Below are 15,883 nucleotides of genomic sequence, written 5' to 3' on the forward strand. Positions count from 1 at the left end.
ATGAAATATGTAAATTGCACATAGCGCGTGCGCACTAACGTTTTGGTTGGCAAAATGAGGGAACATCGCGCTATTTTGTACACGGCTAATGGGTGCGTGACGCAGACGCGATTGCGCGTCTGCTTAGTGCACAATTTTATGGCGCTTGCCAACCAACAGGGTCTGTACGCATGCGTGAATGTAATTAGCATATTTCATGGGAAGGGTACATTGTCGTGTTGGGGTCGACACAATATACCCTTCCCATGGAATATGTAAATTGCATATAGCGCGTACGCACTAACGTTTTGGTTGGCAACAATTAATGAGGGAACATCGCGCTGTTTAGGTACACGGCTGATGGGTGCGTGACGCAGACGCGATTGCGCGTCTGCTTAGTGCACAACTGTATGGTGTTTGCCAACGAACAGGGCCTGGACGCATGCGTGAATGTAATTAGCATATTTCATGACAAGGGTCCATTTCGTTGGTAGTCATTGTCTGATGAGTAGATGACCAGATTATTGCGAAGAGCGGGAACGCCAAACTCGACTATTTTATACTACCCGTACGCAGAGGTCTTGATTTCGGCAAATGAGTCACGTTATCGTCGCCGCAACCTACCGTCAGCCACCGTTCCTTGCTGCATCCCAATCCGCTACCAGCCGTCTGACCTCTTTCCTGTTGTCGCTGAAGGTCGTTCCCAACCGTCAGCCAATTTTGGTAATCCCCTTTTGCCGCCAACGTCTTGGGATTTTCACGTTCGTCACTTTCCGTTTGGTTTTGCCGCTACTATATGAGCCAGCCAAAGAAGGACTTCAAGCCAGACTTAAAGCCAGACTTAAAGCCAGACTTAAAGCCAGACTTAAAACTTACAGAAAACAAAACAAAGGCTCACAGATTTACAAATAACTTACAAGGTTTACAGAAAGTAATGATGAAAGACTTCTCTTGAAATATTATGTCACGAAATGCTTTACTTTTTGAGAAAACATTTAACCAATATCAATTATCGATATAAGAATTACGGATGCATTTTAAAAACATTTCATGACACGGCGAAACGTGCGGAAACAAGGGTGGGTTTTCCTGTTATTTTCTCCCGACTCCGATGACCGATTGGACCTAAATTTTCACAGGTTTGTTATTTTATATAGCAGTCGTGATTCACGAAGCGTAGGCTTTGGACAATACTGTTTACCGAAAGTGTCCAATGGCTTTAAACACCTTCGCATTGCACCTAAACCCTGATCAAATAAACCCCAGTCACCTCTCCCTGTACACAACCAACAATCTAAGGATGCGTTCGATTAGTTTCCCTGGGTCGACCCCGGTTTGCTCATCTAAGATTCGTATTTTATTCCTGGACGAACGTTGGCAGATAATTACCCTACGTTCGTCCTGGAAAAGCGGGACACTTGGGGCTGACCCGATATGCACTGACGTCACCACGAGAAGGGTCACGTGATGATGCGTATTTATTTTCGAGGACGAACGTGTGGTAAGTATCTGCCCACGTTCGTCCTGGAAAAAAATACGCCACCTGGATGAGCACATCGGGGTCGACCCGGGGAAGCTAGTTGAACGCACCCACGGTAGCCTGAACATCTGACGTCACACTTCGAGGCTCGTGAGTAACACCAGAGACCGGCCTTCAAACCGGTGTGTACTTTCACCTCTTACACACGTTTATTTCACTTAAAGATACGCGGTCAAATTCTTCACCAATATTACATTGAATGTCATGCACGTTGTATGTATATTATATTATACTAGCCTTGCTCAAGGCAGTCACATTATTCGCTCCGAAGAGACGCCGCTGTAAACCCACCCGTATACCCTGTGCGTGGTGCGTGCGATCACACCGCATGACCCACCCGTATAAACACTGTCACATCGTACGACCACTGTGCACATAAGTCATCCGCACTCGTACCACTGACCGCATGCGGAGGCCGTCAGGCCGACAGCCTTGTCGGGTCTGTAACTTCCGGGTTTAATGTGTTGTGCCTGACGGCCTCCCCATGCGGATAGTGTACGGGGCATCGTGTCGTGCGATGTTACGCACAGTGAATACTGGTGGGTTTTTATACAGCGGCGTTTTTTTTTTTTTCGGAGCGAATAATTCGACATCCTTGAGCAAGGCTAATATTATACAGACACCACACACGCTCCTGCATGCTGGATCGGAACATCTGGAGAAAAATCACTGAGCAGGCTCGAGCTTCCACATGGCGCTCGACTTGATGTTGGTTTATCCAATGATATCATTGTATCCAATGGAATCACTGGATCTGAACAGCAGGTACCTGTCTTAATCCTTGCGGATAAAGACAGGGTCGTCTGCATTTTATGGGTTCGTTCGTTTAGCTTCCCTTGGTCGACCCCGGTCTGCCCCCGGTACGTTCGAATAGTTTTAATGTCATTCCAGGGTTCACCCGGGTCAGCCCCCAGTGCCCTGCTTGTGGAGTGGGTCAACTGGGGGCGACTCGAGGTGCATGCCGTCACCACGACAGGGCGAGTGTGATCGTTCGATTAGCTCTTGTCAGGGGTTCACCCGAGTGAACACCGCGGATTCGACCAAGGGAAGCTAATCCCTATGTGGCCCGAACGTCTGACGTCATTCTTCCAGGCTCGTGAATAACGCCAGAGACCGGTACCAAAACCGGCGTGTAGTTTCACCTTTGACCTCCCTCATTTCACATAGAGCTACTTGAAGACAGGCGGCAGTGTTGCATATACTGTAGGATCATGGAAAGCTCATGTCACTGCACGTATCCAATGATTGTATCCAATTGAATCGCCGGATCAAGCGGCCGGGACCTGTCTTTATCCTTGCGGATAACAGATAGGGGCCCAGTCTAATCCCTATGTAGACGGCAAACTGTAAGAAAATATACGTAGAGGGCGCTGTGGCTCTGTGGTGTTGTTTAATTGGGAATACATTTACAAAGCGCCCTCTATTGTACAAATTTATCAAAAATGTACACTGTGAGGTGTGTACAGATCCGAACGTTGGTTGTGTGTGTGCTCGCGAACACCGTTTTCTTGGAAACCAGGGGACGAGAATTACAAAGCGCCCTCTTTTTCTTTATTTACTACAAACGTACAGTGTACGGTGTTGATACCCAGACTACAATCCCGGCCATATCTCTTTGGAGATAGCAGGGGCAGGGGAGAAAATGTTTATTGTCAGTGGGAAGTGGACAGGGAAAAGTTTTATTTAAAGTAAGAATGGGTGGCCCAAGCATTTCGGCCGGGATTGTAGGCCCCGTTGACGGAGGAACACAACTCGTCTTATTTGACTGGCGACCGAACATGTTGTTTTATTTTTGCTTCCGAAAAACTGCAAACAAACGAAGTGACCTGGCTACTCCTGCCTTCCCCAGGCTGGTAGGGGCCGCGGTTAACGAAGAGCAGGAGTGCTATTGATATTTCCTCGGAGATTCTGATATCAAACGGTCTGAAGCAGATTGAACCAAAAGAGGGTACTTGGTACTTAGTAGATTTTCCTCCTGAAGCTTCCGCTGGGAAACTTAACAAGGGTGCTTTCAGAAGAAACGACAAGAGGAGGAAACTATCTCCAAGGGACAAAATCTCCTGCCACTACAAGGGCCACGCGCAATTCTCCAGGACTAGACGCCCGGATGGGTTGCCGGTGTCTCAGTGAAATCAGTGCTGCTGGAGATTCTTTCCCCTGTTTGGGAAACTAACATGGGCTGAGTGAGTGTGATTCAACAAAGGGCGCTATCACAAGTAGTTTGTAACAAGTTTGCAGTATAAGGGGAGGGAATTTTGGGAGAACAGAATCTCCTGACACACCTGCCCAAAATGGGGACAGAATCTCAGGGAACAGATTTCCATGAAACACCGGCCCTAGGCGGAATCCTGCCTTACGTGTTAAACAATCAAAATGACTTCATTCTCATCCAAAAGTTGTAAATAGTAAATACATTTTGTTCGCAATGTGTTCATTTAATTTGTTTTGCTCCATTGAATATTCCTGTTTCCCAAAAGCATTTGTGCGGAAGTAGACTCTGAGAAAACAAAGGATACAATTGAAAATCAGTTTAAAATTACCCTTTAAGGGCAAAGGCAGGACACATTAGGAAACTTTCAAGCAATAGTCACGTCTTTCCACTTGGTGTATCTCAACATATTCTTAAATTAACAAACCCGTGAACATTAATTTGAGCTCAATTGGCCGTCGAAGTTGCGAGAGAATAATGGGAAGACACCCCTTGTCGCACAAGTTGTGTGCTTTCAGATGCCTTGAATTTGAGACCTCAACAATTCGAGAAAGTACTTCTTCTCAAAAACTAGTTTTCTTCAGAGAAAGCCGTTACTCACAATGTTTTATACTATTAACATCTCTCCATTGCTCATTACCAAGTAAGGTTTTTATGCTTACAATTATTTGTTGAATTTTGAAAGGTATTAGAAAATGTTTCAAAACAACAGAATTTATCCATTAACTTATGGTTTGGTGTAACGTACCCCAGAAAAGGTGTCTTCAAATTAAATTCCTCAGTTTGTTGAAGAAAAGTTGTTAAAGCTTGACTTGAGTAGTAAAACGTTCGTGTAAAAAGCAATACACAACTGGCCTTATGTTGCTGTATATGTGCTTGCAAATTAGTCTGTTCTGACAAAATACATTAATATTGACAATGCATTTTCTTTTTATTTGACTTCGTTTGAGGTAACAATTTAATTTAAAATTTAATCATAGTCTGTTCAATGATTAAAAGCGAAACTGCCGTGGGAGTTTGGGTCCCAGGGGGCAATGATGTGTCATAGACACAATTAGGTGATTTTTTTTTGCTCGAATAAGATGAAAATTGTATGCTTATTTAAACAAAACTAACTTCGGTGTGCTAGTGTAGTCAACACATTCACTTTGCTTACCAATCGGGCACTTCGAGCCGGATGGTGGCGCATTACTTCTTCCTTTTAATTTGTTTAATTTTACAGGTTTTAGTGATTGGTAACTGTAAATGTAATCATGTGATAAATATGTTTTTTGGATTGACAAAAAGTGATCAGACAGAAACAAAATCACACTACAATTGCACGCACGTTAATCTCCCCCAGCTGATGGCTATGTGGTGCCCGGAAGCTCAGTGGTGACCTTATCATCGTGAGACTTACACGGTCAATTGGAGGGAAATGGTTGATCACCCTGGGGAGCCCCATCTTGACGTCACATTTGAAATAATATTTACAAACAGGGGGGGGGGGGGGTCGAACACACACACTAAGCCCACATTAACATCCGAGTATTATAAATAACGCCCTCTGTTGGTCTAACAATTGTGCAGCCTTAGTTTTAACCATGGCTTTAATCTCCTCTAATATTCGGAAAGGCGAGTGTCAAAGGTTTCCGATGATACCATAATGAACGTAGGGGGTACCGAACGACAAAACTGCGAGGAATACAAATCAGCGATACTTCGCGCTATGTAGGAATAAAAGGGGCACAAATGAAACAAAAGTACGTTTATTTAACTAAATCGTGTTTTTTTTATAGCTTCATGACTAAAATTAAGTTATCTGAATATTGACAATGAAAATATAGATCCTAAAGAAGTAGAACAAAAAACATTGTTACAAAATAAAAACCTCTCCACACCGACCCCTTCCACATAATGTAACCGTCCATTGCACGCTAATGCATTGCGCGAAATTTTACTCATGTTCACAGAGCGGGTCACTGGCCTCTGGCTACCACGGCGAACAAGTATATGGACAAGGCAAGGAAACACCAGGGCTACGTTAATATAAAGATCACAGGTTCAAATGTCCAAGTAATTTGTTTTTGTGGTTTGTTTTCATCAAACATTAAACTAAAATGTATCCAGTCAGTTTCTCATTTAGGCCTGGCGTTCTTTTCTTTTTTTGTATCTGTATGATTCAAAAGTGATATTACTGGAAAAAGTCGGTCTGATTTAAGCGGCTGTAAAAAAAGGTTAACATATGTCATGTTTGTGGTGGTTTGTTTTACTGTTTGCAAACACGATTAAACTATAATATTGGCTGTCTTTGCTATAAACTGGACAAAATACATTCATTGAATTTATTTTTCAATCTATAAACTTCCGTACGAAAGAAAACAACAGTAAAGCCAAAATGAAATTTGGTCCAGTAGAGGGCGCCCCATTGTGGCAGTTTAACCCGGAAGCATATCTGACCACGTGGGCAATGTAGTGCTGTTCATGGACCCCGTGAAAAAGATGCGACATTGGTCCATTGGCGTAAATAGTGACGTCCTCTCCACCATGAGTCTCTGAATCAATTGGGACAAGCGCTGGATGGTGAAAATCGGCAGACTCTGCACAAACAAATAATAAAACAATGTTTATCATAATACAAGTAAAATAATTGTTTACACAAGTTAATGATTAACTCTATGAAATGGCAAAGGGGCACTTTCCCTTGGCAAAATCGTGTTTGCAAAAACTTCCCTGTAACTTTGCCAAGTTATATGTTTAAGATTTAAAATATTTCAACAAGTCTGCATATACTCGGATTTAATTTTACTGAGTGGTGTACCTGAGTGGTACAAACCAATACTCAAAGTAATCAATTGAAGCTTTACCTGTGTTGGTATCCGTCAGATTCCGTCTCGAACCAGTACTTTTGAAGCTGTTTAACTCCTCAATTCCTCCAGGGCCGTTTGCATATGAGAGTGTTGTAAATGGCAAACCGTCATTCATCAGACCTTGACGTTTATGCAAAACCATTTTGTTGTAATTAGAATCTAAATATGAATGGTTTGACGATGAATCACCATTCACTTATAGAAAACTGAGAAGCTTGCACAACTTGTTAACATTACTTACTGGTCAGAATTCAGTCTGCATTCGGGTAACTTAACGGAGTTTACTTTTTGTTTCAAAACATAATAAAGCTGCAGTCTACAAACAATTGGATTTATCGAGAGATATAGCCCTTTGAAAACAGGGAAGTAAATAAATAATAATAGTTAGAAACAGTCTCTCTTTAAATTCATCGTATACTATTTTGCACACAAATGATATTTTGAAAGATATAGCTTTTAACTGTTCAAAGACAATGGCACTATTGGTAATTGTCGAAGACAATAACATATCAAACGTCGAAGTTGCAAGATAATAATGAAAGAAAAAACACCCTTGTCACACGAAGTTGTGTGCTTTTAGATGCTTGATTTCGATACATCAAACTCTAAGTCTGAGGTCTCGAAATCAAATTCGTGAAAAATTACTTCTTTCTCGAAAACTACGTTACTTCAGAGGGAGCCGTTTCTCACAATGTTTTACACTATCAACAGCTCTCCATTACTCGTTACCAAGTAACGTTTTATGCTAATAATTATTTTGAGTAATTACCAATAACAATAACATAACATAACAATTAATATTTATAAGGCGCTATTCCATCAAGATCATAGCGCACTAGAAAGAAATTAACTTGGAAAAAGGTGAGTCTTAAGGACTTTACGAAAAGCAAACAGAGTATTAGATTCCCTAATGGCAGTTGGGAGATTGTTCCAAATCATGGGCCCAGCCACACTGAAAGCCTTCTGACCTAAAACGTTGTTTGCTCGGGGAACATTCAAGCGAGTGATGTCAAGTCCGGACCGAAGAAATCGTGGAGGAGTGTAATGTGACAGTTTAGTGGTAATAATGAGGTGTAGTTTTGTTAAATCATAAAAACGAGAAGAGCAATCTTAAAATGGGTTCGTTCTCTAATTGGTAGCCAATGAAGTTCCCTAAGTGATGGGGTAATAATATGTTCTCTCAAGGGTGTGGAACATACTAAACGAGCTGCACTATTTTGTAGTCTTTGAACTCTGTCCAATTCATATGACGTTGCACTAAATAAAAGGAGATTGCCATAGTCAATACGAGAGAGGACTAAAGCTCTGACAACATGATGGAGAGTATCCTTATCCAGGTACCGTTTAATTTTCATTAGGTTACGTTTTTGAAAATTTATTGATTGGCAGAGTCTAGAAACTTGCTTGCCCATTGTCATATGGAAGTACCAAGCACAATGAACTCGGTTTTATTTTCATTGAGCTTAAGCATGTTAGAAGTCATAGTGTCCACTGCCTTTAAAGTTATAATTGTGGATGAAACTTACCTCCTCTGCCGAGTATTGGACTACCACGATCAGCTGCTCCTCCTATAGAGAGTACATGGCTATGGTCGGCAGTTACAATAAATAAAGTCTCCATTTCATTGGTCATTGACATCGCCTTGGCTACAGCCTTATCCATTGCAATGGTATCATGCAGGGCGTGGTAGGCTAACCCGTCATGATGCGCATGGTCAATTCGGCCACCTTCATGTATAAATTCAAGATAGTATGATTTATTTGTGTTTGAATTATTGAAATTTGATGAACAATCTGGTAGTGTGTCTTGTTCGTAAGACATGTTCACGCTGTCACCATCTTGGTCATGTTCCCTGTTTCCATAATAGTAATGAATGCTAACATTCATTGCGCAAACATGGCACCAGACTATTATTTCGTCCAGCCTAAGTTTGGTTACAATGAGTTTGAATGGAGTAAAATGAAGATGGCCACACCGTGATAAAGCAACATCATAGACGGAGTTTTTGTCTACCAAGATTCAAAAACTAGGAAAACATAGAAAACAAACGATGGCCCTAGTTTTAAAAAAATGTTTGTTTTAAACCAAATTACAAGTTTGCAGAAAAGTCTACTTTGGTGACAAAATCTAGTAGGTCGGTTGCATGTTTGCTGTATTATTTGGCCGTCCATGCCAACCTGCGTGGTCTTGTTATCAACAATGAAAATGCATACAATCTGTGACTGGACAATGGCATCAAAGAGACATTGTAAATACTCCATATAACGAGGTTTCAGATTGTCAATGATTTTCTAAGCCTCAAAAATAAGAGGTAGGGCCTATAACGATAACCTTTTGTGAAACAGCAGCAATGACGCAAAGGGCTCATGTAACCTTGTCCAAGGTCTTGTACGCAAGCACCGGCTCGCTACTATGAATTCAAGAACTGCATAGTTACTATACTGCACGGTATATAACAGTACTTAATACCGTGGGGTCGAAGCATGGTTTTTTGAGGTTGTCGTACCTCATACAACGAGGCTGCAACTAGTCTCGGTATCAAGTACTGCTATGTACAGTGCGGTATAGTATCTATGCAGTTAGTGAATTCAGAGCTGGCCGGTGCTTGCGTATAGAGGCTTGGACAAGGCTAGGGCTCATGAAACCAATTAACCAACACTCTACAAAAATCAGAAACCTGTTTGTTGTAATAATAACTTATCCTCAACCATAAGGAAGAACCCGTCTTTGTCCTTCTGAAGTATCTCAATGACCTTTTCTACCATCTCAGACAATGAGGGCTCACCCCCTACGTCATTCATTCGGTTACCTTTAAATTGCATGTGACTGGGCTCAAACAAACCTGAAAGGTAAGCAAAGTTAATACAACTGTCAAATAGAAGTTTCTATATTAAATCGTCCTGGTTAGTTATAAAGTTCAAACTTACGCCTTTTCACTTGTTCCGTGTATATAAATAAATTAGATAGTCAAAGGTTTTTTCCGTGGTTGACAGCTCCCTATTAGAGAGGTTCCGCAGAGTCACCGATACTCTTACGTGAACGGATACGTCATAATACGTCATCACTTTTTGAGGTCCATGGGGATGTGACGTATAACCGTTGTACACAAGTTAGAATAGTCGCTCAAAACGGGAATCTGTCGCCATACACTTAAGTAAGAACGATTATATTTTGTTCATGTTTTTGGAGCGGATTGTTATTTTTTAATGCACCAGGTTTTCACCATGTCTTTTAGAGGTATCATACATAGATGTAGTTGGACATTGTTCCACCATGCTTCAAAAAAAGAGAAATGGACTAAAAAGTTAGGCGACGGATATCAGTTTAGCCTGTGGAGTTTTTATGTACTGTACGTTTGGTTAATAGCGCCCTCTCGAGCCTCACGTTGAGGGTATTCGTTAGAATTTTGCAAAACAAAACTACACAGCTCACTTGACGCGAACGCGTACGGTTCGATATCTGTATGCGTATTCGTATCCGCGACTCTGCGAAACCTCTCTAATAAGACGGACACAGATTGTACGTAATTTGTGATATAAAAAATTAAAAAAAATTAAAAAAGTGCAAAAAAAAGGTAATGTAATGGGGTAAAACCGAATTAGGTTTGCTGGAATATAAAACTTAACTCTCTTTATACGGCAATTATGGTAACCTACGTCTATGTCACCGCAGTTTGTAATGACGACGTGCGGCATCTAGCCTAAAGCCCGTGCCAATAAGTGACACAACCCCACATCATGTACGTACATGTACATTTAGCTCAGTATAGATGCGGCGCAAGGGTTGTAGGCAAAATCATGTTCCAAACGACATTACCTTGGTTACATTGGCTGTGCCATACAGACGATTGATTGTACTTGTTCAAATTGGTACATGAAGCAACAACTCACCTAAAAGATTGTCAGTTTCAAGTGGATTGACGTCTTTAAATTGTTCCAAATTCCACACGTACTTGCTGTTTGTCTTGTCTTTACCTGCTTGCCATTCGTCTTAAACAAAAATAATATTGTGAAACATTTAATGAAATAAATTCTTTACTTCATGTGACCGAAAGAAAACTAAATGCTGTGGAACTATAAATATCTTGAAAACATATATAAAGTCAAGGTTTGATCAAGTGCAACTATTTTGATGAGAGTAAAAAACAGAAAAAAAGGAAAAGAAAATAAGACGAATAGATTCATTACCATTAAATAAGTTCATCTGGATTGCGGAAGAATATTAAATTAAAGATTCCTTTTTACAAATCCAAAATTATGTATGATGTTACTTACATATAATTTACAAAGCTCCTAGCTTAGGAGTGAAACGTAACTAATAGTACTAAATTATATGTAAAGTATACATCATACATAATTTTGGATTTGTAAAAACGAATCTTTTATTTCAGATTCATTACCACTTTATATTCAAGTACATTCCTCCTATCTTCTATAACTACGCACCATGCTGTCTCTATGGTAATGTCAGCGCCTTGCGGCTCCTGGACAGTTATCGATTCACCATTATCGACTTACCAGTATTGATTTACCATTGTCGTTTCAACATTATCTTTTCCCATTATCGATTCTCCATTTCTGATTCACAGTTATCTTTTTACGATTATCGGTTCACCATTATTGATTCACAAATATTATCGAATCACCATTATCGATTCACCAACATCGAATAGTCGTTATTGATTTACAAATATCGATTCACCAATATCGACTAATAATTATCGATCAACCATTTTTGATTCACCATTATCAATTCAGCATTATTGATTTCAGTAGCTCGGTTTCTATGGAATCTGGATGGGATCAGAAGCTGTTAAAGCAAAATGGTGCAATATAGTCATCAATAATTGGGTTTAAGTTTGATCAGGTTTACATACCGATGAGATTTCCATCATTTCTAGATCCAGCTTTAGAAGAATCTTTAGGATACTCTGGGTCGGCAGCTTCTCTCGGTAACATTTCCATCCTTCCCCCACCCATTATAACCTGGCATAGATTAATGAAGAAGTATAGTATAAAAATGACCGCACCAAAAGTTGGTGGTACATTCGAGTTCATTTTTTTGGTCGGCATACAGCAATGAATAGCAGGAAGGGTATTCTAGGAAGCTGCAGGGGCCTTATTCATGAAGCCCTCGTAAATCGGTCACTTACGTGGCTCTAAGTATTAGTAAGACTTTAGTAAGCCCTTACGTGTTATTCACGAATCATTCATATCGCTTTACTACCGCGTTTCTTACTAAACCTCTCGTAACGCATTCTTAAGCGGGAACACGCTTGAGCTGAACAGTCATGGATTTGTTATGTAATTCACTGGAGCGTGATCTCATTGTCCAGAACGAGTGTTTATACAGTGACTGGACTGGCTACAGTCATTTAGAAGATATTTGTCACCCTGCAAACATGGAGAGCCAGACTAAAGAAATGTATTTTCCTGCGTTACAGCGTATAGCAGGAAAATATTGTCTGTTGGTCACTAGCAAGCGCGTACGCTTGCAAAGAATTTGGTATGCAAAGCCCAAGTTGGGCTAAGAAAGTAGCCCAAGGTGTGGCGCATTCCTAAAGGCGCCACAACAAAGAGAATGGGTTTGGGATCATTCTAGCCCGCGAACACCGTTCTGCTGGGACGGGTTAATTTTAAAATTGAGGGAATACATGTTTGTATTATAAGGAATTTAATAATGGGATACAATCCAGACAAAGATTGGAACGGTTTCATAAGTTATTACAAAACGTAAATCTAAGTTATTTTATAGCTTAATTTTAGGGGACAAAATTATTCATGGCCCTTAAAGTCGAAAGACGTAAACGTTTATATTCGGTGGCAAGAGAAAAAAGACAAAGGATCTGAATGTAATTACCATAATGCAATTAAAATTACTTTAACAGGGGTATATTTAATTACTTCTAGAATTATTTGCATTAAAATAATTTGAGAAGTGTATTAAGTTTCCATTTTGCTAAATTTGTAACAAAATTAAGCGTAAGTTTTAAGCTATTGCAAAATAACGTGAAGTGTAGATTTATTTATTTTGCTAAATTTGTGACAGATAGTAGGCCACAAGGTTTTCCAGAGTCTTTTAGCTCAATGAGTTTTATCTCTGGTTTTTAACCCTGGGCACAGTAAGTGGGAAAAGTTCCACATGGAGCAGCCTGAAGGGCCATGTGTGCAATGGCACGCAGACAATAAGAATGTCATTTGCATTGTAAATGTACGTGTGGTATACTAAATATCAGAAAATGACAAAAAGGATGTAATACAATGTAATGAGTAAAAGTACTGAAAATGTAAAAATCAGTTGATTAAACTAGCCCAGCAGCAAGTTCGGCAGGCTCAACTCAATTTTGGTGTAAAATTGTGAAAATTATTATAATTAGGATAATTTTGGTTTAATGTTTGTCAAGACACGCTATGCGTGGAAAACAGACAGGAGGAAGACCTTTCAACGCGAGGAGGAGGCAAAGGGGTAATGGAAGGCGAAGTTTCTCGCCTGCTGAGATAGTGAAGTTAGTTGAACTAAAAATATAAAATAAACAAATAAACGAAGTAAATAAAGTAAATGAAGCAAATACTACAAAGCAACCCGTTCGCACCTTTGTAACCTCCCGACTTGACATGAGAAGCTATCTCCTCTATGGACTGCATAATAATCAATTTACCGCTTGTCTCGCCTTCAAAAAATTTCCCTCAGAATTGTAACCCGGTCCAACACTATAGAGTCACATATCACACCTATCCTACAAGATCTACATTGGCTACCCATTAAGGATAGAATCATCTTCAAGATCCTTGTGTATGTCTATAGCTCATATCAAAAGGCACTTTATCACCATATCTCTCAGAAGGACTCCAACCCCATGTATACTTCCAACCGCCAGTCTATACGCGATCTAATAACAAACATCTTTAAGGAAACCCCTGGCCATAACATCATGGGGTGAAAGATCAATTACTTCTGCTGCTCCTTCATTATGGAACGACTTGCCGGATCATGTTAAACTTTCTCCATCAATAGCTTTGTTCAAAACTTCCCTCAAGCCTCATCTAATGAGGACTTCATAACTTTTTCCCGTTTATTGTGTCACTGCGCCATGAGCATATTTAGATGGATACCCACGCATTATAAATGGCCACTATTATTATTACTATTAACTAAATAAATAAACATAAATAATTATTTAATGATAAAATAAAATAACAAAATCACGAAAAATTTACTAAAAAGTGGGAAAAAATAGGTCAGTAAATTCTCAAAAAAATTGGTAAAGTTTGAGAATATGTCGCAAGGATTGAAGAACATATTAAAAGTTGTTGTAATTGACATAAAGCTCAATTCGCCAGAAAATGTTGGCCAGGAATGTTGAAAAAGGACTTAAGAAAACGCTTCGAAGCCGAAAACACCCCACGTAGCACTAGTAAGGACTTACGCACTCGATTGAAGTTACGAGTGCTTCGTGAATATGACGCAACTCGCTAAGACCGAACTAGTAACACGTAAGTGCTTACTAATTTAACATATATTATGTTTTATATCGAATGCTTCCAGCTACCTGTTTCATTGCCGGTCAGTTTGTGAGATATTTTGATTCAAAAACCAAAATAACCCATGCTATTGATGAGGGTGGCGAATAATCAAACGGTACATTCAGAATAGTGAACGCAAACACTGGTTTGTGTCAATGTTGCAGATTGCACCTGTGTATCTTGTCCGAGTGTTATGAGTTGCTGAGCGATGTCAATGCAACCGATGTCAGTTTCCTTCTGCGGTATATCAGAGTCACACTCCCAGTCTCGATGGGGCGAATGTGCGTAAAGTGCGGCAGGGGTAGCGTGTGTCACACGGGCAGTGCTGAAGAAAGCACACAAAGCAACGAAAATCTAAGTAAATAACTAGCATTTATTAGCTATTATATTCGATCGATACAATTTCAAGAACACAATAATAAAATTATTACAAAACACTTGACAACAAATCAATGAAAGTAAATCATAATAATTATACACATATTGACTGGCAATGAGGTAATTGTACGTCTACCCCCGAGGGACTTTGAGTGACCAGAAGAGGGACCTATTTCCCGAGGCTGAAAGCCAAGGGAAATAGGCCCCTCTTCTGGTCACTAACAGGCCCGAGGGGAATAGACGTACACTAGTTACCGAATTGTGTCGGTCTTAAATGTGAAATAAGAACAACACGTGGAAAAGAAAGGAAGTTTTGTAGTTGCTGTTCACGGTTCAAGTCAAGAGAGGGCGCTGTAACCGGGCACTATTTGTATCACTTCTGGGCACTATTTCCCCGGTCAGGTTCTTGCTTTTAAGAACCAGTGATTTCATTGGATAAACGTGCAGTGACGTAAGCATTCTGTTTCCGTGTTTTGATTGGTCCGAGGTGATGTTTGGCATTTGTACTAGCGATCACCTGCATATGAATCTAGGTGAAAGGTGAAGATGGTCAAGGATTGACCTAAGCTAGAGGCCACTCTCTGGCGTTATCATTCACGAGCCTCGAAGTGTGACGTCAGATGTTCAGGCTATAGGGATATACTAGCCTGAACATCTGACGTCACACTTCGAGGCTCGTGAATAATAACGCCAGAGAGTAACCTCTACTAGCCTCTAGGTCAATCCCCGTCACCAATCCCCGTCAATCCCCGTCACCAATCCCCGTCAATTCCCGTCACCAATCCCCGTCAATACCCGTCACCAATCCCCGTCAATCCCCGTCACCAATCCCCGTCAATCCCGTCCCACGATTCGTCCTGTACAGTTTTGATCAACGTTCTGCCACTTGTTGCGCCGTTAATGTTGCTTGAGAGAAGAATTGTAATGGCTCCTTTAATGGTTTTATTGTCCTTGGTTTATATGATTGTAATGTGGTGGCTATGTTTTCTAGTCTTTAATAACTGTTTGGGATGAATGAATAAACCCCGTGATACAATGTTTGATAGCGCCCTCATTCGGTCAAAAGTACGGCGCATTTCTGTTTGAATGTCCAAATCAAAGTACAGGGCTGCGTATTGGCGGTCGTACCAATAGATGTTTCAGTCATTGTCCAGTGATTATCCAATGTCCAATTCAACCGCCAAAAACTCACCCATGGCTGGCTTAAAGTCAGCGCCAAAATAATCTGCAGTAATTATGCAAAATGACACTCCCACAATATACCTGCATTGGTGCAAAATATTTCTGACTCTTAAAAACACCACAACCGGCAACTTTCCGCACAATAGTTAAACAATATTATTGTAATCATAAATAACATTTGTTATTACTTTACCGTGACATGACTTGGCTTGTTTCGATGCGG

At 40.4% G+C, this 15,883-nt stretch overlaps 1 protein-coding gene across 1 annotated transcript; it reads right to left on the reverse strand.

The window, feature by feature from the left end:
- Nucleotides 1-531: 531 nt before the first annotated feature.
- Nucleotides 532-11,556, reverse strand: LOC139950987 (intestinal-type alkaline phosphatase 1-like). Its single transcript, XM_071949812.1, has 6 exons — nt 11,454-11,556; nt 9,255-9,419; nt 8,104-8,304; nt 6,575-6,697; nt 6,168-6,307; nt 532-768 (listed from the first exon to the last, which is right to left on the reverse strand). The coding sequence occupies exons 1-6, from the start codon at nt 11,554-11,556 to the stop codon at nt 532-534; spliced, it is 969 nt and encodes a 322-aa protein (XP_071805913.1).
- Between the last annotated feature and the right edge of the window lie 4,327 nt (nt 11,557-15,883).

Source organism: Asterias amurensis, chromosome 18 (genome assembly GCF_032118995.1).
Source record: "Asterias amurensis chromosome 18, ASM3211899v1".
In the NCBI taxonomy this organism is placed as follows: Eukaryota; Metazoa; Echinodermata; class Asteroidea; order Forcipulatida; family Asteriidae; genus Asterias; species Asterias amurensis.